Source organism: Eucalyptus grandis, chromosome 1 (genome assembly GCF_016545825.1).
Source record: "Eucalyptus grandis isolate ANBG69807.140 chromosome 1, ASM1654582v1, whole genome shotgun sequence".
Classification (NCBI taxonomy): Eukaryota; Viridiplantae; Streptophyta; class Magnoliopsida; order Myrtales; family Myrtaceae; genus Eucalyptus; species Eucalyptus grandis.
The window spans coordinates 5004766-5032704 of NC_052612.1; the positions used below are offsets into that span (position 1 = coordinate 5004766).

The 27939-nt window shown below is 41.0% G+C and overlaps 1 protein-coding gene and 1 pseudogene across 1 annotated transcript; both read right to left on the reverse strand.

Annotated features, from left to right (window-relative positions):
* The window catches only part of LOC104451866, a 12364-nt pseudogene extending 1461 nt beyond the window's left edge, over positions 1-10903 (reverse strand).
* Positions 10904-22660: 11757 nt separating this feature from the next.
* Positions 22661-27198, reverse strand: LOC104453860 (MLO-like protein 1). The gene is made up of 14 exons (XM_039310572.1): positions 27017-27198; positions 26827-26884; positions 26459-26688; positions 25025-25141; positions 24848-24908; positions 24652-24746; positions 24372-24446; positions 24166-24254; positions 23944-23993; positions 23810-23850; positions 23528-23737; positions 23372-23439; positions 23222-23282; positions 22661-23121 (listed from the first exon to the last, which is right to left on the reverse strand). The coding sequence occupies exons 1-14, from the start codon at positions 27137-27139 to the stop codon at positions 22912-22914; spliced, it is 1488 nt and encodes a 495-aa protein (XP_039166506.1). The 5' UTR covers positions 27140-27198; the 3' UTR covers positions 22661-22911.
* Between the last annotated feature and the right edge of the window lie 741 nt (positions 27199-27939).

Below are 27939 nucleotides of genomic sequence, written 5' to 3' on the forward strand. Positions count from 1 at the left end.
GTTAGGTGGAAGGTTGGTCTCAGCTTGGCTTGGGCTAAAGAGGTGGTTGCTGGATGGGCATGAAGGCTGTTCGGTGGCGGGTGCTAGACGAGCGGATGGTGAGTGATGGATGAGTGAGCTGGGCGTGAGAAGAAGCAAACGTGGGGGTGGTGGCTACATGCAAGCAGTGGGACGTGTGGTGCTGGAGTGTTGTGTGAAAGCTAGTACTAGCACCTAGAGGAGGGTGAATAGGTGCAAAAACAAATTTCCCGATAGAAGTATACAACAATAATCAACAATGGATTATGAAAAGGAAATTAGATTCTTGTAAGCAAATTGAGTTACAATCAAAGTAAAAGAGCGTAAGGAAGAGAATAAGAACACATGGTTTATAGTGGTTCGGCTTAATCCAAGCCTACGTCCACTCTTCCGCACTGACAGCCCACTATCTAGATTTCACTATGAATAAAAAGAGTTGTTACAGTAAAGCTCTTCCTTGATTCCATAGTGTAGAGACTCTGCTAAACTTCCTCAAGGTCTCACGAAGATATAAACTCTCTTTTGAGTACAAAATTTCGTTCAACAATTGAATTAACTAAGAACAAGGAGCTTCAGACTCTGGAATTCTTCTGTCGCGCACACACTCGAACAATTGTAACATCTTCCTTACATACTCCTTCATGCCATCACACCTATTGGCACTTACCAAAGGAGTTCTTCCAATCTACCCGTTGGACAAAATCAATTAGGAAGATTTCGAATTATTTAAGGAATATGATGATAGTCCACCAATCATGCTCACCCATACAATCAGGATCTAGGTTTCCATAAGTAGAACATTCCAAGTATACTTTGCCAATCAACAAATCCAAAATCCCTGAATCAATCTCAATTTGAATAATGGATTCCGACATGCTCTATCCAGCCAAGAGATCTTCTTCAGTCGATAAAATCAAATCCTTAATGAAACACTCAGTTCTGGATTAGCCTTCTTCAACGGTCTAGAAACTATCAATGATGATAGACTTTGGGTCTTGAGTCTAGCAATCCGGAGGTCTTCAAACTTTGATGGAAGAGTCTACAAGTCTTCAGACTAGACTGATGGAAATGTTTTGTCAACTTCAAAACACTCAATGAAATTTTCTCCAATAATCTCCCCTTTTTATGGTGACAAAACTTTCTGCATAACGGTACTCAAGCAAACATAGATATTTCACAAAAGATAATTGGCTTAGCAAATATAACACTAAAATCTATATCCATAGAAAGTAGGCTAGTCCTTTAAATGAGCAACTATCTTTGCCATGAAATACTAGTAGTGCTTAAGAAAAGCAAACGTTTAAACAGTCAAATCCAAATCCAGTCCAAATCCATACAGCCAAACACAAAAGTAAAGTCAATCAAACACAAAAGTCACAAAAGTCAAGAGTCACAAAAGTTTAAATCTCAAATCTGCACCACATCTCTCCCCCTTTTCAGCATTAAAAAGGTAGAGATGAAAAGATAATGGAATTATGATTGCTTGGGAACACAAACAAGCTGGAAATCTCCCATTGACTGGACAATCCCTTCCAGCTTTTTCAAATCATCTTTCAGCTGAGCCACATCTTCACCCTTGGCATTTGCTTGAACTTGAAGAGCAAGAGCATGGAGTTGATCATGCAAAGAAACTGAAAAGGCTTATCCTGCATTTTGCAAGTTCTGTACTTCGCATCCCAAAGCATAAATTTGGTCTCACATCTCCAAGAGAACATCAAGCACTCTGTGAAAGTCTATTGAATTGTCAGTCTAAGTACTGGCTTCTGCTCGATCAGATGGTGTATTGACAAATGATGGCAAGTCAGCATGATCATGCAAATTGGGCGATGAAACCCCATGTCCTTTCTCAGGAAATTGAGAGGTATAGATGTCCCCTTGATCTGTGGGAGAACGACTTACTCCTTCACTGGTGGTAGCAATTGAGGACATTCCTTTTTTCTCAGGATCTCCCCCTATTTCAATGCCTTCAGGCGATGAGAAGTACTCCTCATGCTCAGCTTCTTCTTGTTCTTCTCTTACCTCTTCTTCTTCTTCTTCCTCAATCCTTTCCTCATGTACTTCTTTCTCCAATGATTCTCTCTCTAGTCTTCTGTTCGATCTTGGCCTTCTCTTGTTCCTATCTCTCCTTTGTCTCTAGAACAGAACGACTTAAGTTCTTCAATGCAAGAGCAGAAATGGTGATATCATCCTCATTCTCTTTATCTTCCAAGATGAGTGATTTTCTTTTCTTGGATGGAGCAACCATGGGCTCCTTCCCTTTATGCTTTGCATCCGAAGAGACTGGGTGAGTCTTGACAGAGGTTTTAACCATGAATTGCTCCAAAGTCTTGTTAAGTTCCTTCATATGCATTTTAGAGACCATCTTCAATCCCACCATCATTTGATCGCATGTTCGAATACAAAGAATCCGGGGAGGTTGAATGTTCAAATGTCTAAATAACTTGGTCACAAGTGCTGAGTAAGGAAGTTGACCCTTGTCCTTCACCATCGTTCTGTCCATGTGGAACATAATAGTGTGCGGAAGAGAGAACTTTTTGCCAGCATTGATGACATACATCAGCTTTGCCTCCGAGTTTGAAACGTTAGTCTTTGAAGTTGATTTTGGTCTGAGACAGTTGATCACTATCTTGTGAAGCAAGATGTTGGATGCATTCATCCTTGAATATGAAATATTTCCTTCCGTCATTCTATCCTAAACAAGCTCTATCGTCGCTCGACCAATAGACATACTGATTGGTTGATATCTCCCTCTTTTAACCCCAATCACATCAGCCAATATATTCATGTCAACCACATAGTCTTGATCTCGAACACTAAAAGAGAATCTATTCGCATCCAAGAAACTTAGATTCGAATAGAAATAAGTAGTGAGTTCAGCATGAGCCTTTGTCGATTCATAACAAAACCGTTCCAGTTGAAGAAGATTGAATTTCTCTCTCAACTTGACATTCAAAAAAATCAAGAAAATCAAAATCCAGGCTTCTAGGGTTAATCACTCCACGCTTTAGCAACTTAGAGTACAGTTGCTTGTGTTCCTCCGAACGAAACAGATCTGTCCTCTTGCTTCAGATTTTCGCCGCAACACTCATTCTAGGTTTAAATTGAGTGTACATCCTATCATCATCGTTCCCATCAGGTTAAGTCAGCCCTCCAACACGTGGATCGCTTGGGATATTTGCAAATGCTTCTTCTGCTGACCTCACAGGGGCAATTCCCAATCATTTCATTGTACGTAAAAAGTAGGTTTCATTTCGATACCCTCGTCTTTCAAAAATTCATCTATGTAGTTCAAAGGAGTACCACCCCTCTTGAAAGCACGGTAAAATTTAAAAGTAAAAGCGGGTTTTGAGTTCTTACAAGTTCTTCATCTTCGATTATTTCTTCCACTTCTCGATGTTCAATATTCTGAGATCTAGATGGAGGAGATGGACGCTACCGAGAATGTTGTGGGCTCTACCGCTGTCTAGGAGATTCTTCTTCCTCGGTGAGATCAAAATGCGTAGGTTCCTCACGTATTTTTTGTGGTCCCATGTTCGCGATCCTCGAAGACTTTCTTTGGGACGACATTTTTTTCACAGTCTTCGAGAGATTCCAAGCTTGTTTCGCAAGAAAGATGAAAACTTTTCAAGGATTAAACAAGAGAAGAAGACAGAAGTGGAGGATCTATGCTCTCTTAGGGTTTTTGTGAGTAAAATGAAGAAGATCCAACGGTAAAACGAAGATCTGTGCGAGGCATATGGAACGCCGTAAAAGGAAATATAAAAATGTCTTTTAAAAAATAACAGTCTTTTCAAAAATTAGATAATTGTCATTTCAAAAATGACTTCTTTTTCGAAAAGGAAAGATTGCAATAATCACGGAAACTAGGAAATAACATCAATCAACTACGGATAGATGATCGTACCTTTTCGAGATTTGATCCGAGAGATAATTTTCTAAAATAAAAGTAACTTACAGTCGTAAATCTTGATCGTCTGAGTCTGAGTAACTTTAGACTTTCAATCCTGAGTCTGAACTTCCTCAGACTTTAAGACATTGAGTCTGGAACGAATAACTTCAAATTGATTTTTCTCCAAAGGCTTTGTGAATATATCCGCCAGTTGATTCTTTGGATCAATAAACTGAATCAAAACTTCTTCATTTTGAACATGATCTCTAATGAAATGATGTGGAATCTCTATATGTTTTGCTCTTGAGTGAAGAATCGGATTCTTGGTGAGATTAACTGCGCTGGTGTTGTCACATTTGATCTTAGTGAATGAATCTTCAATTCCAAAGTCTCTTTAGCTGTTGTTTTATCCATAGAATTTGTGAATAACAACTTCCAAGAGCTACATATTCTGTTTCTGCCATAGAAAGAGTTACGGTACTTTGCTTCCTTGAAAACGAAGACACTATCCTGTTTCCAAGTAGTTGATAGGTGCCCGAGGTACTCTTTCTATCAACTCTGCATCCTGCTAGATCTACGTCTAAGTATCCAAGAAGAGTGAAGTCTCCTTCTTAGGATACCAAAGACCTAAATTTGAAGTTGAGGCAATATATTTGATAATACGTTTTGCAGCACTTAAATGAGATTCTTTAGGGTCTGATTGAAATCTGGCACAAATATAAACACTAAATAAAATGTCAGGTCTAGAAGTAGTAAGATAAAGAAGTGAACCAATAATGCTCATATATAGCTTCTGGTCAACTTTCTTTCCTTCTTCATCTTTGTCCAGCTTCAAAGAACTTGACATTGGTATATCAGTCTTACAATTCTCCAGTCCAAACTTTTTGACAAATTCTTTAGCATATTTTTCTTAATGAATAAAGGTTCCCTCCTTAAGTTGTTTCACTTGAAGCCCAAGAAAGAAAGTTAGTTCACCTATCATGCTCATTTCAAATTCATCCTGCATAGACTTAGAGAATTTCTTGCACAGATTTTCATTAGAAAATCCAAAAATAATATCATCAACATAAATTTGAACAAGTAAAAAACTTTTGTTTTCTCTTTTAATAAACAATGTAGTATCTACTTTACCTTTGACAAAGCCATTTTGAATTAAAAACTTACTTAGTATGTCGTATCAAGCTCAAGGTGCAACCATATAGAGCATTTTTCCGTCTTAATACAGAGTCTAGTTTCCTTGGGTCTTCAAAACCGAGTGGTTGTTCCACATAGATTTCCTCTTGGATAAATCCATTTAGGAAAGCACTTTTGATGTTCATTTGGAATAATCTGAAATTCTTATGACAAGCAAAAGCAAGTAATAATCTAATTGCTTCTAACCTTGCTACTGGCACGTAAGTCTCATCATAGTCTAGTAGTCTGAAGGTCTTCAGACTTTGATAGAAGAGTCAGTAAGTCTTCAGACTAAACTGATGGAAATGTTTTGTCAACTTCAAAACGCTCAAAAAGTTTTCTCCAACATGTTGTTGGTGGTGAAGGTGAGCTAAGTGTGAAGTGATGGGGGTGGTGTTGTGCGGCTATGGGGATGAAAGATGGGGCAACGGCAAAAAAGAAAATGGAGGGAAAATGGAGAAAACGTGAAGGGGAAAAGGGATGAGGCTGCTAGCGTGAGTTGAGGTGAAAGAGAATGAGACGTGAGGGAGAAGCTGAGGGAAATGGGGGCTGTTCTGTAGGTGATGGGGGCTGAACGTGAGAGATAGGGAGGAAAGAGATGGGAGAGAGAGAGGGAAAACCATGAAGTCAATGCATTAACCAATCAAATGCCTAGCTAAATATCTCCCTCATCATCACAATGTCACCAAAGTCTTCGGCCCCTAAGTTAGGTGCTCCTCCAATCACAAATTAGCCTTCATTTCTCACAAATTAAACCATTTTGGAGTGGAAAAATATGCCCTTCTTCAGCCATCCGAATTTCCCTTATTCTTTTCTTTTTGTCCAAACTCGATTTTTTCGAAAAATTTCGGACTTGACGAAAATTCGCCAAAAAATGAGACGACGTCCTATAAATGAATCGTGACACCCTCGAACGTCCGATTCTCAAAACTAAATTCAATTTCGTTGTTAAAATCGACCGAACGCCATTTTAATACGACCTAACCTATTAAATGCTTTTAGGGATTTTAGCATATTTGATTTGTGGTCAATAATTTTCAATCCACATTCGTATATTTTTGAATCGTAGATGACTCTTGGTTGTCATAAAATTGAGTAGTTTCAATTACGTATCCCAAATATAATATCAATAGAAAATCAAGTTATAGCCGTTCGACATGAATATCACAATCGTGCGAAACCACTTGCAATTCGACTACACAATTCCATCAAATCAATTTATATATCCGATAACAATTCGATTATAATGGTCTCGTATTGACCCTTGCCGATTATTATGGTTGAGTGGTCGATTTCCAATTGAATCTCTAGTTTGCCGCGTTTATATCCTTGACAACATCACCTAATAGATTAGTTAACTCGAGAATAATCACTTCCAAGTAAATTAATCATAAGCGCGTCAACGAAACAATCATTTCATATATTCAAGACGGGGTCAAATTTCGGGATGTCTCACCTTCTCTCTTTTATTCCAAAAAAAAAGTTTTGCATATAGTTTGAATTGATTTTAATTTACTTTCCTAACATAAACATGTGAGATGATCATACAAATGCACAAATCACCAATTTAACACTCAAGAAAGTAATAAATAAACTATGAGATTTACCTTAGCAATAAAAACATTTACAATGTTAACTCAGAATTCACATCAACGGCTCTAGATATAATTTCTAATTAACAACAGTTACTCAATCTTTTTTAGAAGTTTACCTTATTTAATGAAATCCAATCTACGGACAATGCATTTTAGCCAAATGAACTAATTCTAATGAAGGACAATTTTTACTTAAATGGACCTACCTAGCAATAATCACTAAATGACATGCATTTTGTGAACCTAATTCTATGTGACATAGACATGATATTTTTGTATTTTTATTGAAATTCGTAATTAAAAATTGCTAATAATAAAAATCTACTTAAAGTGATATATAATCTATTCTAAATTAGAAAATAGACTAACCTAAATCCCTCTTAACTTAGGAATCAATTCTAACCTACATGATATGCCCATCGATTGATTGGAAACGATAACTAAGACTTAAAATTTCACAAATAAAATCGATAAATTGATCTTAAGCCTTAAAAATCAAAATATCAATTTTATAGATTCCCATAATCAATGATTCCATTTAAAACCTTATAAATAAAATCAAAGTTTATATGTGCTTGCAAATTAGGAAAGACACCCTAATAGATAAGATACTAACACAAAAGGATTAAATTAGATATTAATCTCATCAATCCATGCAATATGATATTTAAATCGAATTCAGTTGAGAGTTTTACCTAATTTGTGGATACGCTTTCAAATTCGAATTTGTCAATGGCCGGCTTGCAAGCAGTGATTGACGACGCAAGTGGCCAACGGTGGTTTGGACAGCAGCTCATCGTCAAACTCCACAGGTGGCTCAGATGGCAGCAAGCAGCTAGCATGGTTGCGGGTCACGGGCTGCGCAACGATGGGCTCAGCTTACGGACAGTACATATTGCAGTCGTGGTCGTCGCAAGGGAGCAGCGTGGATAGGACGATCGCTAGAACTTACGGGATGCTGCAAATTGAATTGGAAAAAGACTGGAGTTTGCAAAGGAATCTGCGGACCTGTTTGAACACGGCGAAGGACCAGTCGATGCACAGTTGAGCGCTAGCTTTGCGCGATGAAGCTGCTAAGCTGGGGACGCAACTAGAGATTCCTGCAAGTCACCTCGGTAGAGATGTCGAGATCAACGTGGTGTGTTCTAGATAAGATGAAGTCTAGGGAGATGAGCAGATGGAATCGTCATAGGGAACCAAGTGGGGACGTGATCATCTTCAAAGTGTGGATTCTTCTCTGGCAGCGTATGAGTCCCTTTTTGGCGTAGTCTCCAATGTGGTGAACGAGTTTTCTCCTTGTACCTTCAGAACCTGCAGGAAGAACAGAAAATGTACCTTCAGAACCTGCAGGAAGAACAGAAAATTTTTCTCTCTTTTTTTCTGGCCGTGTATTAAATCGTGTGGCCTCCTTATATGGCCGAGAAAGGGGCTAAGCTCTTCAAGGAAAGAGAATAAATTCGCATATTGCATATATCAACTCTTTCATGCTCACGTACATTGATGATATATTACCCCAAATATACGCCTCTACGTGCATCATTCTCTTTCATTTTTTTCAATATTTCATCATAAACCTTCCAATTTATTGTGAAATATATCATTCAATGTATATATTACATGAATATATAAAAGATTTATTGAATATTGGAAGAATAATACAAATCATTTCCGAAAATTTCAAATCGCCATTCCTCCTAAGCCAATTTTCGGTCTTTAGAGAATAACCGGCTTGGGCCAATTTACTCTCTCTATGGGCTTAATCCAATTCATCAAATTAAAGCTCAGAACAATCAATTATAACTCATCCGTCACTGGTCCAATGCAAGTGCAATTATAAAAAATGCTTCTAAAACTATATGCTATGCCATTTAATTCCATTTTTTAGAGCTTAAAAATTAATTCCTAATTTTCTATGCAGTAAACGGATTATCGGGTTGTCAAAATTTAGATGTCAACAACGGCAATATTGCATCACATCTGCGCAGCATAAGCATTTGAAATAATTTCGGCAGCCTTGGTTCCTTGAAGGACTCCTCGGCTCACATCCATCCATGATGAAACCGTGGTTGGTTCGGTGTGTCGTGGAGCAGCTGATGGTTTCTCGATGCATCCCGAAGTGGGTGGTCTCGAAAATCCGGTGTTCATATGCTCATTCGGATATGTTTATGTGCTGAACAGCAGGTTTCAGATTCTTAATTTAGTTCATTTAGAGGCCTAGGGTGCTCCGGGGGCGTCCCTACTCCCTTTTGCATTAATACATCGTTTCGAAGCGTGAATGAGTGTTTTTTTTTTCTTTTTCTCTCTCTAACAATTGAAAGAAATGGCTTTGGCGAAAACATGTATTGCTAGATTGGAGAAAAATTTAATCTCCATTTGTTTCGCGGAAAACAAACGATTTGGAAAATATTAAGATGACTCTTTCTATCACCAAAAATAATTGGCCAATTGAAAATGACTTATTGTCAGAAAAAGCACCGACTCTCTCTCTCTCTCTAGATTTCTCCAGATATCTCTCTCTCTATACCCCTCTAGACTTCTCTCTCTCTATCCAGACTTTTCTTGATCACATAATTATTTAATGACTCCTCCGACTTTGCAGCCTATAAATAGGGGGAAGTAAGTCTTGTGTGAGTGTGTGTGGAGTGTGTACGTAAAGTGTGTGGGGGTGTGTACATGAGGTGTGTGGGTGTGTGTAGGGGTCTTGTGAAGTGTAAGTGTAGGGTGACAAGAAGTGAGTGGGTGTGTGCAGAGTTGTGTTCGTGTGTGGTTTGTGAAGTGAGTGGGTGAGCAACTACAATGAGTAGTTGTGAGAGTGTGATGATATAGAGAGTTTGTAATATTGTTTAATAAGAATAATAATTATTTTACTTCTACATACATTTGCTTCTCAACAACTGGTATCAGAGCAGATTGTCAGAGGCCGTGCAAAGACAGTGGTCGGGGACCATTGTAAGTGAGTAAGCGATCAGGTTCGTCGAGCCAAGGAACGGAGTATATCGAAGTTCTGCCAGTGCACAATCTGGGATTGTGAAGTCTGTTGGTTTGGGACCAGGCTTACTTGGTATAGTGCGGGGCATTATACTCAAGTCACGATGGCGGATTTCTCAAGTTCGGTAAGTGGCATTGAGAAGCTCAACAACTCAAATTATAATAATTGGAGTACCCACATACAATATTACTTGCTAGGTCAAGATTTGTGGGATATTGTTGGCGGGAGCAACACCACCCCACCCACAAATGAGAGCAAATTAAGACAATGGAATATAAAATCAGGCAAGGCTCTTTACATTCTTGCCGTGACTGTTGAAGATGAATTATTGCAACACATAAAGAGTGCGACGACCCTGAAGGAGGCCTAGGATAACTTGGCGACATTGTTTGCGAGGACAAATGATGCCAAGTTACATGCCTGGAGAACGAGCTCCTCTCAATCTCGCAACAAAGTATGATGGTGAGTCCAATACTTTTCTAAAGTTAAATCTATTTACGAAGAAATTTCAAACTTAGATCCTAAGAATGCCATCTCTGAGATAAGAATGAGAAGAATAATAATTCACTGGTTAAGGTCATAATATAATGGTATTGTTACGGCCACCTGTGGATGGGCAAATGAGCCAACTCTAATAGAGTTGGAGAATATATTGGCAAACCAAGAAGCCTTAGATAAACAAATTTCTAAGGTTACAATTAAGGAGGATGAAAGTGCTCTCTTTAGTAACAAAAGAAGGTTCAAGGGCCATAATAGAAATAGAGCAGGTGCAAGAGATGGCAAACGATGGAAAAGTCATGGAGAATGACAAAAGCGAATAGAATGAATTGGACCTCAGCCAGGGGGAGCTTGTCGAAACTAGGGGTGAGCGTGGTTCCCAGGTAGAACCGAGAACCGGAGAACCGAACCGCAAGGTCCGATTCGGTTCCCGGTTCTAGGGAGGCCGGTTCCGATTCCGGTTCCCTTTTTCTGGGAACCAGAACCAATTAGGGTTCCCATACTAAACCTAAAAAGTAAAAGCCCTCTTCAGTGTTCACACTTCAATCGTTTACCCTTCTCTCGTTCTCTACTCAACCTCTGTCCTCGATGCCGCTTGCCTCATCCCTCTACTGGACGCCACTGGTGGCCAGTCACCGCTCGTCCCTCCGATGGATGCCACTCGTCCTTCTGCTGGACGCCGCTCGCCCCTAGATGCTCACCCTTGACACCACTCGCCTCGTCCCGCCGCTGGTCACCCATCGCCTCTTGTCCTCCGCTAGACTCTGGTAGCCCCTAGACGCTCGCCCTTGACGCCGCTCACCTCGTCCCGCCTCTGGTCGCCGGTCACCGCTCATCCTCCGCGACGCTGCTCACCTCATCCCATCGCTTGCCGCTCGCCCCCAAATGCTTGCCCTCGACGACGCTCGCCTCGTCTCGCCGCTGGTAGCCGCTCGTCCCACTGCTAGACACCGCTCGCCCCCAAAAGCTCGCCCTCAACACCACTCGCCTTGTCCCACCGCTGGTCACCGATCATCTCGTCCCACCGCTGAACGCCACTCGTCCCCTCGCTGGACGATGCTCGCCCCCTGATGACGTGCCCCGCCCTTACTTCCGTTGACGCTAATCACATCCCGCTCGCACCACCGCTGGACGACGCTCTCACCCCGCCGCTGGACAATGCTCGCCCCCTTCTGGACCCCGCCCTTACAAACTTGGGTAATATGTTCCTTCTTGTTCTCTTCTTTTATTGGAATGGGTTGTCATGGTGGTTGTTTCTATGCTTCTACTGGTGCAGCCCATGTTGTTAGATGATCGCAATCACTTATTTTTGTCAACTTAAGGTTGATTTCCTTTAATTTTGTATTAACATAAAACAGGGGAGATGCTAGTAGGGCCAGCCAACATATTTTTGTCATCATGAAGATTTGTTCCTATAATTTTAAAGAAGACAGTAAGCCTTTGCAAGAAGGGAGAGTTGTTTCCTAGGAGGATATAGTGAAAAGCTTAATATTGTAAGTCTGGAGCTTTCCCTAACATGCTCGGGTATTGCTTTTTTCACATTTTCTGAATGATAACTCTTAATCTGACATTTTCATAGGTGTCTTTTCTTTCATCAACTATTGCCATGCTTTATATCAAGGCTCATTTCTAATGATTTTTTCTTCAATGTTTTGTTCTCATTGTCAAATAATGTTAATAATCGCTTCCTTCATCTATTGCCCAATAATGGAACAAGTCTTTGGGTCTTGCAATTGATTCCAACTTTGATGGCTTGCATTAATTTAAGATCTGTTTCAAGAGTCGCGGTGGAATTTAACAATTGTTCTCCTTTTTCTTCATCTTTTCTAGTGGAGAATATCTTATCATGTATGTTGTCTTTCTTTATCTTACGATGTATGTATTTCATGAAAGGGACAGTTCTTTCCAACGGATGGAGACATAAGTTCACGACAGCCAAAAACAAGGGCAATTATGAAATGGTTGAGCGAGATTCATTTCACAGCATTTACTTCCTTGCATGGGGTACTAAATTTAGCTATTCTTTTTTTTGTGCTAGATCATGTCATGCCGGCAGGGCCTTTGATGACAACGCATGATTATATACTTGTTTATTGAAGCATGATTTACACTTGTTTATCACCCCCCTTTGCCTCCCATGTGTAATGTGATTAAAATTTTAAATATGAAGAATCATTTGAACAATGAATGTAACAATGTGCATCCTCTTATAATTTCTCAGGCTGCCCTAGTTGCAAATTATCCATGGGATGGAATGGAGGACAAGCGGTGATCATCTAACATTCCGATTCATATGGTGAATTCGTGGGCCACTTATCTTGATAATTTGCTTGATTTCCCATCCTGCGTGCAAAGCCTATTGTCACTTTGATCTATGATGTCCTGCATGTTATTTGCTAGATGTACTAGGCATTACTTTTTCATTGATCGGTTGTTCTTTCTCTATGTTCGTGAATTAAATCTCCAGCTAATATGCATATCAAAGATCTGCTTTGATCTCTAGTTTGCAGCGTGTCCCAAACCTTTTTCTATATTACTCCTATGTTAAGTTAAGTGATCCTTTCATAGTGACGAAAAAGTTGAAATCATTTAGTTTTAGAGGGACAGCAGAATATAGAAAGGTGCTGCACATTAATTGAAGTTTACATGTGATCTTTTATTGGCCCACTTGATTTGTTGTTTATAACTTTTCATAAATTACTGCAGTAATTATACTTTTGCTTTCCTATCCTATATTCTTAATGACTATTGGCAATCCTAAATTGCAAGAGACATTACTTTGCCAGCCCTAATGATGAAGCCTTTTGGTTCATGGCAAGTATATATAGTCGCTCTCACCGTAACATGTCATTGAGTAAAGAATTTGGAGGAATTACGAATGGAGCAGCTTGGTATGACGGTTTTGAGGTAAATCCATTGTAGCTCATAATTTAGGAAGTGATCAGTGTTTTAATTTAATACCTTTGTGAAGTGAACCGCTAGACTTTGCAAAAGAAAAATAGTTCACATTCTAGACTATTAAATGCTCATGAGTATTATAGATTGTGTTCGTGTTGTATTTTCTTTGATGAATGACAATTTTGTTTATTGTTGCTGCATTCATTTCCATTTTTTTTAAACTAAAAAAGAAAAAAAAAAAACCTGTTGGAACCTGGAGCCGACCTCGGAACCTATGACAGGGTAGGTTCTAGGTTCTTAGTTCTGACAGGTAGGTTCCAGGTTCCAAAAAATGAGGAACCTGTACCCAATGGTAGGTTCCAGGTTCCAAAAAATGAGGAACCTGTACCCAAGGATAGGTTCCAGGTTTCAAGCGGAACCTGTAAGGAACCGGGAACCGCTCACCCCTAGTCAAAACTGTAATAAGGACGACAATGAAGAAAAGAAGAATAGAAGGCATAATGGACAGTGTTACACGTGTGGCAAAGTAGGTCACTTTGCTAGGGATTGCCAATTAAAAAGAGTTTAAGGAAATGTTGTGGCATCTAAGGAAAATGATAGCGAAGAAGAGTGGGAATTCCAAGCATCCTTTGTAGTGGAGGAACAAGAAGAGCTTGCAAGCTCCTCCATCATAGAGTTAGAAGATGCGATGGCCCTCATCACAGTAAGTGATAAATTGATTGATTATGATAAAGATTGGATAGTTGATTCGGGGTGCTCAAATCACATGACCGAAGATCAAGGCAAGCTATCAAATATGTTCGAGTACAAAGGAGGACAAGTAGGCGTAACCACAGACAACTTAAGTTTGCCGATTACCCATGTCAGCCAAACGATGATAACACCCTGATTCAGTTCGCATCAAGTTGAACTGAAAAATGTGTACCATGTGCCAAGAATGAAGAAGAATCTATTGTCTATGGCACAACTTACAGACTCAAGCAATTATGTTGTGTTCGGTCCTGGAGACGTTAGGGTGTACCGCAACTTGAAACCTACTGGTACACCAATCATGGAGGGCATTGATTAGAGTCTGTTTACGTGATGTCAGCTCAGACAGCATACGTGGACAAAACTCAAATGAGTGAAACGCCCAATTTGTGGTATGCACAGCTTAAGCACGTGAGCTACCATAAATTAAAGGTGATGATGAAGAAAGGTATGCTAAAAGGTATACCCCACATGGAAGTCCAAGAAGATGTCATCTACGCCGGATACCAGTATGGGAAGGCATATCAGCTTCCATATGAGGAGTCTACATTCAAAGATAAGATGCCTCTAGAGCTTATCCACTCAGATTTATTTGGACTAGTGAAGCAACTATCGATCAGAGAATCAAAGTACATGATAACATTCATCGATGATTTCTCCAGGTACGTCTAGGTCAACTTCATGAAAGAAAAATCTGAGGCATTAAACAAATTTAAGGAGTTTAAAGCAAAAGTAGAATATGAAGTAGGCAAGAAAATACTATGCCTTCGCACAGATAAAGGGGAAGAATATAAGTCAGATGACTTTACAAAATTTCTTCAAGAATGGAAGATACGTTGACAATTTACCTACCCAAATATGCCACAACAAAATGGAGTTGCCGAAAGAAAGAATCGGCATTTGGTGGAGACATGCAAGAGTATGTTGCATGCGAAGAATGTTCCACCCAAGTTTTGGGCTGAGTGTATGAAGACAAAAGCGCACGTGATCAACAGACTACCTCAAGCAAGGCTTGGCTTTATGTCACCTTATGAGAAGTTGTGGAATCGCAAGCCCACGGTAAGTCACTTTAGAATATTTGGGTGTGTATGTTATGCATTCGTGCTAAACCATCTTCGCAATAAGTTCGATAAAAAGGTAGTTCGCTGCATATTCGTGGGCTACGATGATCAAAAAAAAGGATGGAAGTGTTGTGACCCTACAATAGGGAGGTGTTACACTTCCAAAAATATGGTGTTCGATGAACTATCATCTTGGTGGACATCACAACCTAATTCAAAACAAATTGAAGAAGAGATTCATGAAGGAATGGAAGAAAATGACAAGATTGATAAGGGCCAGCCAATTGAAGAAGGAAATGATAATGTAATTGGAAGAAAAGAAGTCAAAGCACAGTCACCAAAAAAATCAAAGAGCCCATGGCAAACCGGTGTACATTCGAGAACTACAGAAGAGCTTCAACCAAGTTAGATGGAAGAACTTGAAGAACGGGAACCTCAAGTTAAGAGATCAACAAGACAAAGAAGACCAAATCCCAAATATGCAAATGCGACGCTGACCGAAGATGTCGGAGTAGTTGAGTCGTCCACATATGAGGAAGCCTCGCAAGGCAGGGAATAAAGGAAAGCTATAGAGGAAGAGATACGAGCACTAAGAAAGAACAAAACATGGGATTTAGTGCCAAGACCTAAAGAGGTACATCCTATATCTTGCAAATGGGTTTATAAACTTAAAACTCAACCAGATGGGTCGATAGAAAGATATAAGGCACAACTAGTTGCTCGAGGATTCTCTCAAAAGTATGGCCTAGATTATGATGAGATCTTTAGTCTAGTAGCAAAGATCACTACAGTTCGAGTCTTACTAGCACTTGCAGCAAGCAACTTGTGGAAATTATGGCAAATGGATGTGAAGAATGCCTTCTTACATGGAGAACTAGATCGAGATATATACATGGAGCAACCAGATGGTTTCAAAAGTAGGATTCATCCAGATTATGTTTGTAGGTTAAAGAAATCCCTCTATGGCTTAAAACAAGCCCCAAGAGCATGGTACTGAAAGATTGCTGAATTTTCGGTACAAAGTGGTTACTCTGTAGCCCTAGCAGACTCGAGCTTGTTTGTGAAGGCAGAAGATGGCAAGCTTGCAATACTACTAATCTACGTGAATGATATAATCGTCACTGGAGATAATGAAGAGGAGATATGCCAAATCAGAACCAACCTCTTAGTACAGTTTCAAATGAAAGAGCTTGGAGAATTAAAACATTTCCTGGGGCTTGAGATTAAGAAGACCAATGAAGGATTATTCCTATGTCAGCAGAAGTATGCACGAGACCTCCTAGACAAGTTTGGGAGTTTTGATTGCAAACCTATATCTACTCCAATTGATGGAAATGTAAAGCTATGTGCAATTGAAGGACGAGAATTGGAAGACTCAACTATGTACAGGCAATTGGTAGGTAGCCTCATTTACCTAACCATGACACAGCCTGATATTGCCTTTGCAGTGGGAGTAGCAAGCCGATTCATGGAGAAGCCACGAAAGCCCCACTTAGATGTAATCAGGCGCATACTAAGGTATGTAAATGGTACATTTGATTTTGGGCTTATGTATAAAAAAGAAGCATCATGTGAAGTTGTAAGCCATTGCAATGCTGACTTTTTTGGAGATTGTGACACTCGACAATCAACTACTGGATATATGTTTAGCCTCAGATTAGCAATAGTGTCATGGTGTAGCGAAAGATAGGCAACTGTGTCACTATCTACGACAGAAGCTGAGTATAGAGCAACAGCAATGGCGACACAAGAGAGTACATGGCTGGTACAGCTAATGGACGATCTTCATCAACCAATAAATCAATCTACACGGATATATTGTGATAATATGTAAGCCATAAGCTTAGCGGAGAATCCAGTTTTCCATGCGAGGACCAAGCATGTAGAAGTGCATTATCATTTCTTGCGGGAAAAAGTATTACAAGGTGAAATAAAGATGGAGTATGCCAAAACAAATGATCAAGTTGCAGACATCTTCACCAAAGGTCTTGGAGTTGTAAAATTCAAAGAGTTTCGAAGGCAACATGGTATGATCACAATGTCTAGACTAAGAGAGAGTAGTCGGTGAGGGGGAGTGTCAGAAAAAGCATCAACTCTCTCTCTCTCTCTCTCTCTCTCTCTCTCTCTCTCTCTCTCTCTCTCTCTCTCTCTCTGGATTTCTCCAAATATCTCTCTCTTTATACTCCTCCAGACTTCTCTCTCTCTATCTAGACACTTCTCGATCACATATTGTTTAATGGCTCCACCGCCTTTGTAGCCTATAAATAGGGGGGAGTGAGTCTTGTGTGAGTGGAGTGTGTACATAAAGTGTGTGGGGATGTGTGCGTGATATGACATCCTGAAATTCGAGCCCTTTGAAGGATGAATGAATGTGAATTTCGTCAATGCATTGTTAGTTGATCTCACTCAGAATTGATCACTCCTGAGATACTGACTTTGAGGGGAAAGGCTAATGAGGACAGAACTCGTACAACTAAAGGACTTGACATGGGAAAACGACTTGACCATGAGACTTACGTGAGGATGATCCTGTAGATAGGTAGGCCGATTCTAAGAACGACTAAAAGTCGATTCGCGAACAGAACATAATGGAACAATGGGTGATTCCATTTACTATTATCGAATCCACAAACGACCCTATGTCAATCCTCGCAATCGTGTACTTTGAAATAAGAATCTATCATCTATAATTTCATGTAGTCAAGGACGTCGATGTGTCAAGATGTCTTGAACATGATTTGACACGAGTCGATTACAAGGGAATCCTCGAGGCCATCTGTCAATCTGAGTTGTACCCAAAATGGCATTAGACGAAATTGACATGGCATGAGAATTAACGATTGGGCTTCGAATTATCGGGAATGTCCGGGATAGACTTTGGATGAAGTTACTTTGACAGTCGACAGCGCCAGATAAGCCGACCAATTGAAAAAGGGATTTTCGGACCGAGGAAGCGAGCCCATAAGGACGTGGGCCGGGCCAAGTCAACGTGGGCCTTAGGCCAAAGGTGGGACAACCACCATAGTGGGCCTAAAGCAAGCAAATGAGCTCATTGGGCCCAAATCCACTATTTATCTTCTAAGCCCATGGACCAATTCTTATCAATTTCAAGCCCAACCAATTCCCAAGTCCATTCCTATTCATGCCCAAGCCCAATCCTTAGGCCCATCCACCAATTTTAGCCCAAGGTCAAATTTGCAATTTGTGAAAGGTGAAATAACCAAATTGCCCTTATAAGCTAGTGGATAAGGGCAAAGCAAGAGAGAGAATGTGATGTCATGCATGGGGACTTGAAGCAAGCCTTCAATGGCTTTAATGAGACCTTGAAAGCCCTCACATCACTCTCTCTCCCCCCTCATTCGGCTCTCTCTCCTTCGTTCTCCCTCTCTTCCAGTTTCTGTTCCAATAGACCTCCTTATGAAGATTTGAGTCAATTGTTGGCTTCCCGGACGAGTCAACCTCCATGCCACCCACCGTTGTCTTCAGAAGATCCAGACCGTCCTTTTGGACCTAGCCGTTCATTGGTCTGAGCCACCATTTGACCCACCGACTGGCCAGAAGCCAATGGCAGTCTAACCACCTGGAACAAGTATGCTCCAACTAACCTTTCGTCAAAGATTTGAGTTAAAAGTTTTCTTCCCTGATGAATTAGCTTACGCTCTACCCACCATCCCGAAGAAGACATCTAAATTGTTTTAACGAGCCCCACCGCTCCGGAACGATGCTCGGCCGTTCCATATGGCGATGCGAAGACACCGGTCGTCAAACCACCTAGTTCCGCCCTACTTCGCCTATTTCGACTTTGCAGCCCATTTTCTTCCATTCCAGCCATTCCTTTGCTCATCCCAACCTCCAACAAGACTCCCAAGAGCCCCAGGTGTCACCGATTGTCAACCACCCTCCTCGCCGAAGCTCTGGTCAAGCCGTTCAACTTGTTTTCTCCTCCGGTAGAGTTGTTTTTCAATGTTTTCAGAGGGAGTCTAAGCTGTGGTTGTTGTGTTGAGCTTGGGACCACTTTGGATCGTCGTGATAGAGGTCCCAGAGCATTGCCTCCATCGTTGCCGCCTCGTCGGTGTCTCCAACCCGCTTAACGTGTGAGTTTAGATCATAATCCTTCGATTAGTGCCTAAACTTGCTTAGGGTTGGTTTAGTTAGATTAATTCTAGTTTAGAAGATTTAATTAAGTTGTATTAGCCATAAGATATGTGGTTAGATGGATGGATTAGATTAGTTTAGCTTAATCTTGATTTATTTTCTTAATTGTGCTTATGTGATTAATTAAGTATGTTTATCTTAATTGATTGGTTTTCTTAATTTAATCATTGTTTTAATGATTTCTAAATATAATTTATTATTTATTGAATTCTGCAAATTTGCTGTTCACCCGACACTCTTCACAAATTTACTGTTCATGAGCACTGTTTCACCGAGTACTATTCACAAGTATTGTTCACGTGCATTGTTCATCCACAATGTGAAAAATGTCTAAAATTAATGTGTGTTGATTTTATGAAGTAAATGGAAGTGTAAATGCATGGGCATCCGCATGAATTGAGTACCAGATTGTGCAATTTGAGTGTGAGTAGTGATTGTGGGGCATTTGAGAGTTGTTGAGTATGTTGTTGTCGATTAGATCAAGATAACCATCGAATTGGTAATCGATTATGCAGCTGAGCCGTAATTCAGCATGACCACCGAGCTTGGAATCGGTTGTGCCGCTGAGTTGTAATTCAGCATTACCACATTATCTAGGTCGTGCCGCTGAGCCGTAATTTAGCATTACCACCTAATCTAGGTTGTGCCCACTAAGCCATAATTCAGTATTACCATTGAATTTGGAATCGGTCGTGCCCACTAAGTCGTAATTCAGTATTACCGCCAAAGATTTAGTAGGCCGTGCTTGCTGAGCCATAATTCAGCGTTGGGATTGAGTAAATGAGATGACTAAGAGATGGTAGTGATGACATGTAATCGACTGAGTCGATTGATCGATAGCTCAATCTGAATTGATGCATTGATGTGTGAAATTGTTATATGCATTAATTATATGCATGAGTGAATCACATCATTTATGGCGCACACGCATAAATCGATAATATGCAAAGTGTGGCAATGGCCAAGTGAGATCGCTTGTGATACGACTCGTATGTGATTATGAAATATATCATCTAATGGCCATATGCATTGCGTGTATCGTGTTGAATTATAACGTGCAGGGTATGGCATTCCAAGTAAGGTTGTATGCGAATTGACTGTTGGTTGTTGCTTGTGGTGGGGGTAGTTCTAGATAGATACCCCGAGTTGAGTTGGTGTACTAACCGGGACTTAGGGGTGGAACTCGCTGAGATTTATATCTCACTAATTATTGAATAACCATTTTCAGGTCCCTAGTGTGAATAGCCAGGAACTTGAAGCGGAAGGGTCAAGAGCATAGGTGGCTTAGTAGTTCCTTATGACATGGACCTTCTATATGAGCTTGAAGTGTTTATAAAAGTGTATTTGATTTGAAATTGGTTGTCCTGCTTTTCTATCCCATGTATGTCGTTGTTAGGGGATTAATTAATTCGCTTCCACATGTGCAATAAAATAAAAAAGGGTTGGCAACGAGTTCTGGGAACATCGCGAAATTCTATCGACCACCGAGGGTTGTGCGCGCGCTTGAGGTTCGGGGCGTGTCACGTGAGGTGTGCGGGTGTGTGTAGGGGTCTTGTGAAGTGTAAGTGTAGGGTGACAGAAAGTGAGTGGGTGTGTGTAGAGTTGCGTTTGTGTGTGGTTTGTGAAGTGAGTGGGTGAGCAACTACAATGAGTAGTTGAGAGAGTATGATGGTATAGAGAATTTGTAATATTGTTTAATAAGAATAATAATTATTTTACTTCTACATCCATTTGCTTCTCAACACTTATTACCTATAGAGAGCTCAAAAAGGAGAGGCGGGATATTGCACAAACAAATTTAGATGTTGTCAATGTGAATTTTAGGATTTGGAGATCTAACAAGCAGTCCTGGACATATTACCTGATACCAAGCAACTTAGCACATCTCTCTACGACAAGATATGACTACGCTTGTATGCTGTGTCCGCTAGCAATACCAGACCAGGGCTTCAGCTTTTTCCAAGTTTCTTTATTCCTTGGAATATTCCGGTTTGTGACACTCCTGTTTACTAGTGAATTTCATTGTTCAATCCCTTGAAAGTTAGTCATGATCGTATTCGGTGTGTAGTACTTAATGCCAAGAGCATCTTTTCGGCACATTCCTCCAAATGTCATTTTGGTGTGCTTCTCAAATCCAGATTACCACAGCACGCTCGAGTTGCCGAAGACATTCGAGGATGATATCAATTGTGTTCACACTGCAAATTTGTAATGGGCAGGTTGTTTTCCCAATGTGAGCAACTGATGGTTTCATTATGGTTCGCTTTTAGGTCATTTGAAATCTGATGATCGTTATATTCATCACCCCATCCGCCGAATGTCTCTTATCCAGTTATTTTTTAAGTTTCAAGTTTTGTGGTCGACCAACAATAGAATCTCGCTATGCTGACTGATGAGGAATCGACACAGGAAAAGCAGGAAAAAAACACTACAGGTGTCATAACTTGACACAAAGGGACACTTAAGTGTCATAACTTACGAAAAGTAAATTTAAGTGCCACATTTGAAGAAAAGTGGGAAAAAAAGGGGGACACCTGAGTGCTACTTCTGACGAAACCAATCGGAAATCATACGTGGCATTTAAATATTAATATTTATCGCCAAGGTGGCTCGCCGAGAGCGAAGTCAGCTCTAATTCACCCAAAACGATGTCATTTCGGGTGTTGGCCAAAATAGAACCCTAAATCAGCTAAAACAACGTCGTTTTGGCATAATTTGAATTTAATATAATAGAAAATTAAATTAAATTAAATTTAAAAAGAAAATCATAATATAATTTATATTTATTAAAAAAAAAAAAGGAAACGACAGAGGAGGAAGGCAGCCGATGGCCGAGGGTTGAGCCCTCGTTGCCGTCGCCTTCCCGCCGTCACCAAAGGTGGGGGAGGGTCGGCCGAGGCTGCCGAGCCTAGTTGAGGGCCGACGACGAGGGCCTGCATGGGGCAAGGGTACGTAGGCCCTCCCGCGCGGTCGGTTGCGGCCGCCGGCCCTTGGCCAAGGCTCGGTAGTCCCAGCCCTCACCGTCGGCTGCCTCCCTCCTCCTCCTTCCCCATCCCCCTTTTTCTTCCTCCTCCTCATCCACCGACTACTTCCCCTCCTCCTCCCCCGATGGATTTGGGTGATGGTCGCAACCCTCGCCCGGCGGGCCAAGGGCCACCGCCCAGGGGTCACCTCAATGAGCGGTGGCCCTTGGCTGGCCGAGCGAGGGCCGCTGATCTCGCCGGATCTGGGCGAGCGCTGCAACCCTTGCCCGATCTAGGGCGAGGGCTCACAAGCCCCCTGTCGGTCGACAGGGGTCGCTAGCCCCTAGCCAAGGCCCGGTGACCCCAGCCGACCCTCCCCCGTCGCTGGCCCTTCTGGCGACGGCGAGGAGCCGGCGGTGGTGAGGGCTAAGCCCTCGCACGCCTCCCCACATTTTTTTTTTAAATTTTTTAATTTTAAAATTATTATTTTTAAATATTTTAACTAAATTTAAATTGAAATTAATTAATTTTTATATTATTTTTTACCACGTCAGCCCAAAACAACTCCATTTTTGCATTATTTGGCCACATCAGCGTGCAAAACGATGTCATTTTGCACTCGCTTCGCCGGAAAAATGCTACGTATGCAATTTGACCAGATTTTAGCTGGATTAGCACTCAAGTAATCCATTTTACTCTGATTTTGGAACTTAAGTGTCCATTTCTGCCAAATTATGGCACTCTAGGGGTCCGCATCTCCAAGAAAAGCATAACTGTACTCATACAGATGATGATGTACTGTTCATAACAATCTTGCTCTTCTTAATCGATTGTTTCTGAACGTTATGTTAATTAAGAACTAACTCCATGTCTTCGTCTCAGAGAAGGTTGTGGAGGTTGGAGATGGAGATTGCTTGATTTCCTACGCTCCCACATCTCCCGTCGCAATACGATCTCCGCCATTTTTGGTCAGCTCAACTCCAACCAATCCCTGTTTTGAACCCGTTTGAACACTAGACCCATCAGTGGCTGTTTTTCTTAAATTATTGTTCTTTTTCGCTTGCCGGGCCCAACCAACGAGCCCCTGTTGTATGTGTTCATCAAATATCGCCTTCTTGAACGAGGTCCCCATCTTAATTACAGCAACACAAACAAATGACAAGCACATCAGTCTCATTGTTTACCAAAATCACATGTATAATGATGTAACAGTCGTATGACAGAACTCTAACCTGTGTTACAATTGCGTATAGAGGCAGTGTGCTGTAACTACAAAGGAGCTGGACAAACACTCTGCAGAACATAAGCAAAATTTTGCTGTCAGGAGTCAAAGACTAGTTGTTGTAAGATGCTTGGATCGAAGAGATTAGTTCCAGCCTCACCCAATGACAAGTCTTGGGATGATAAAATGGACCTCGCCCATTATGCAGTACTTGAATTTATATCGGATCTGTGGAATGGCAGAGCATTAGTCGAAGTCCTGTTTGTGCGTTGGGAATTTCCAATTTTAACTGACAATTAGCCCCACTTATCCTTACCAATATGAAGAGCAAGAAAGCCAGTTCAAAGGAGTTTTGGAACAGAATGATGTGAATCAGGACAAGAATGAGCCGAGGCCGGTGGAACCAGAAATGGTCATCAGAAGGCTGAACAACTAAGTCCCCTGCAATCGCTATATGCCTCTGGGCAACGTCCTGGGCCAACCTAGTTATCACATGCTCCAGTTTGGTTCCGACCGCCAGCAAAAGCTGCACAGAAGCAATAAGCCATTTAAATAAGAGAACCTTCTGCGTATGAGTTAGGGATCTCCGTTTCCTTACAGTCAACGGGATGAAAGATATCCAGAAGTACGCATGCCAACCTGCACAAATTATTCCAAGACAGTTCTACTAATTGGAAATAATGTCACTAGTACAGCTTCTGCTCAACTATATGCTCTAACTAAACAACTTACCAGCAACATTGAGTAGCAAGAAGACCACAACGAATAGCCAAAGATACCAACTGCGACGAGGAGATGATCATTTAGTAAATGCCCTGAGGAAGAACGAGCTAAAATATTCTCCTGTTTTTATTTTCTAGCCAAAACGTGTACAAAGTTTTCTTTTGGCAAAAGTGCACGCCCAAATTCTTTCTTGAAGTGAAAGGTAAATAGCAAAAAGCAATTTCCTTTTACCTTATTCCGACAACTTTCTTGAAATCGGCCTCCAGAGCGCGTATCATGTACTTGTGGAAATTGAATTTCGGATTGCCTCTACAGTGAGCCTATATAAATGAATGTAATAAATGCCAGTATTAAATTCTACTAGGATCACCTCGTGTCATATATAGTCATCACAGGAGCTTATGGACTAAAAATTTATGTTTAGAGGAATATCGTACCATGATAAAACCCAAACGAAGCGTGGTATAATCCGACCTGGTCACAGAACCATAAAACTGCTTGATAAAGGATTGCTGCGCGAACAGGAAAATGGGTCAAGAATGAGCCGAGGCCCATGAAAATTGCCTGAATATGAACTTGGACATAATAGAAGACAGCCAAATGCCACATCGAAATTTCAATACACAATGCTGGATGTCTCCAGTTGTTAGTCAAGAGTTCTAGTGAAAAGTAAGTTACATGAACAAGGCAGATGAAGAGGAGCCCTTCAAGACTTACCACCCAGCTGAGTATAGATAAGTTCTTGCCAATGCCAAGAAAACGTCCTCTGATGAAGGTGTGATCCTGAACATTTGTGAACTTTGTTTGCAAAGCTGTACATAAATTTTGAAATGTTTGAGACTAGAAACTCGGAATATAGTGCAGAAGAATATACCACAAAAAAATTTTCTACTTTTGCATTGAATGACATTACCCTCTTCGGGGTCAAACTCCTCCTTCTGAATGGCATCCTCCCATCGCTTCCATAGGCGTATCTAAAAAAGCAGGAGATGAGATCAAGCACTTGGACAAATGATTGAAGACACATTTGAGAGATAAGAGACCAACAATGACAGATCACAGAAAGTCTCCTGGCATGACTTTAAGTTACCTGTGCTCCCCCGCATAGGATCGTTAATGCACAGAAAACCACGTGCACAACGGCCAGCACGAAGATGAAAATGTGCAGATGATGAAGCGCCATGAGAGACAACAACGGCACCTTCCCCTGAAACAATAATCGTGGCGTTATTCCGTCACTCAATCTGACTTTACCCCACGGCTGAATCCTCAAGGTACATTTTTTTATCTCCTTCCAAACAGATGTAAATCTCACTCGAATGGAGTCACAGCATCAGAACCGAGAAAACATCTAACAGCTGTTTCTGTATAATTTTCAGTGGCACAAGAAATTTCTAATTTTCACGTCGAATGAGCTCTTTGACTTGGGTAAAAATAATGAAAAGGGATATATAAACGGAAATGTTCATTATAAAAAATGCCAAAGTGAAAGGGGAATAAAAAGACACCCAAGCAATCTAGAAAAATAAACCTCACCTTAAAATGAAACGAAAACGGTAACTGAGAATACTTGAAAAGCCAAAGTCATGGCTCACTGTATAAGCCTTGTCTATGAACTTTTAAAGGAAAACACAACCATTGTAGATGGGATCTCCAAACCTTGCTAGTTTCTAGAAGCTTATAATCAAACCTTTCTCATGAACTCTGCAAAAATTGGGGTTTCTAGAAGCTTGCTGATCACTGTTTTAAACAATGAGATTGTGTTGTCTTTTGAGGTTTGTGTGGTTTTTCGACTCCTCCGCCAAAATAAGCGGAGGAGAATGAGCGGAGGCCCCCCAGAAAACATGATACAGCTTATACCGCAGTGTCATTTTGTTGACCACAATGGCATTTCAGGCAGCCATGAATCCACCTTCCTCCCTCTCCCTCTCATTTTCTCTCACGATCTCAGGCTAGGAATGGGTTTATCAGTGTCTCCTCCACTCATTCTCCTCTCTCCCACTCATTCTCCTCTGCTTATTTTGGCCAAGGAGTCGAAAAACCACACAAACCCCCAAAAGACAACACAACCTCATCATTTAAAATAGTGATTGGCAAGCTTCTAAAAACCCCGATTTTTACAGAGTTTATGAGTAAGGTTTGATTAGTAAGCTTCTGAAAACTAGTAATCACCACAACTGTTGAAAATCTGCAAAAAGTGGGAGCTCACTTTACTCATGGTGAAGCCCGCAACTTTCTCTTTTTCGTGCCCAATCAAGGCAAGGGGGTGCGTACATACACCATCAACATACATTAAAAACCATCTCTCTCTCTCTGAACTCAAAGAAAAACCAATTGAAAGAGAACAAAATGATGAAAGGACAAAGGAAAACGCACACGACAAAGGAACACATGCGAAAGGGATAGAATCTGGCTCCGATACCTTGTTATAAGTACAACCCAAAAGTCTAAACTGGGGATATTTCAACAAGGAGAGAGAGGGAGAGAGAGAGATGCATATTTGGGATATTGAAAGCTTAGTTACCTTGCCACTGCAGTAGTCAGAGGAAGCTGCTGAATCTTCGGTGAGAAGGCGGCGTCCTCCAGGAGGGAAGAAATTAGTCAGGAAATGAGCAGCGGTGCTGCTGTGCTTGTCGGCGGCTCTCTCCTTGCAAGGTAGCCACTTATCCGCGAGCTCTTCTGAAATGCAAATATTGTCTATTCTTTCTTGGAACACAGCGAGCAGGAGCGATATGAAACCCAACAGCATTAGCTCTGCCATGAATGATCATCCGCACATAAAATTCAACAGCTTTAGAAACATAATTATGATTTTTCAGTTTATAAGGACACGTGAAATGAACTATAACATATGGTAAATGAAACAAAAATTGATGCGTGTTTAAGGATAACCTTCTTTGATTTTCTGTAAGGCGTCAAAGAGTGGTTTCTGGTTCCGCTTCTTGAGATACTGCATTTGCCAAATCAGAGAGAGAGGAAGGTCACATATTCTCATCAGTAGAGACATGCGGAGTAATCAGACATGCTATAGTCGATGCACAAATATATCAATTCGGCAGAAAAGAACGAGAAGAAAAGGCACCTTGCCGGCATAATGGAGAAACCGCTCAACAGCCAGAGAAATGACGACTATCACGGTGCAAACAACGGCGAGCACCCACGTTGGCGTGAATTCCAACGTCGGTCCCTTCGCTCCTCCTGCCATCCTCTCTCTCTCTCTCTCTGTCTCTCTCTCTCTCTCTCTCTCTCTCTCTCTGTTGAAAAATTTGATATGAATATGTATGTGACTAAACACGATGTCGCATGGGAGGCTGAAAGGGTATACGCTGGACTAAGAAAATGGGATGGTTGCTCTCAGATTGATCAATAAACTAGCGTTTGACTACGGTCACCAGTGGTGAAGGTAGGATTGCATGCTTGAAATGGTAAATGTCTCTGAATGTTTTGTTAGGACGTACACCCCTTTAAAGAATACCATGGAGAAACTACATATTCTCTTGTCTGGTTGGACAAGACAAAATCAATCTTGGTACTCGGACAAGTTCGGATCGGAACGTGTGATTGACTTGGTCTAACAAGATTGCAGTCGGTGTTGACCTCTTAAGATTTCTCCAGTTTGGAAGTTCCTATGTGTTTTAGACCTAATCTTGCTCGACTCTATCATTTTCTAATGACATTCCACGCGAGACTACAATTCAAGTCTAACGGAAGAAGAAGAAATTACCAAAGAAATGAATGAGGAACTATCAAGACAGGAGTGGGGTTCGATCTGAAGGTCAATACTACGCAGGGAATGCCTGTCACCAAAAAATTTGCTATGAATCTGGAGGGTATGGAGTCCACAGTTGATCGATCACACAAGTGTTTCTCATCCCTAGCTACCTCCCAAAAAAAAAAAAAAAAAAAACTCACAAGTGTTCCCAAACTCGAGATATATTCGCACTATTGGTAATGATCACAGAGAAAAAATTCCAGCACTCTCTTGTTTGCTTAAATGTCCACCGC

Coding starts and splice junctions, on each gene's coding strand:
- LOC104453860 (XM_039310572.1), bottom strand. CDS start 27,139: ATGGCAGGAGGAGCGAAGGGACCGACGTTGGAATTCACGCCAACGTGG. Junction 23,994..24,165: donor AAGAAAGTTGTCGGAATAAG/GTAAAAGGAAAT, acceptor TCCTCGTCGCAG/TTGGTATCTTTGGCTATTCG. Junction 23,738..23,809: donor TATCTTTCATCCCGTTGACT/GTAAGGAAACGG, acceptor GCTTCTGTGCAG/CTTTTGCTGGCGGTCGGAAC.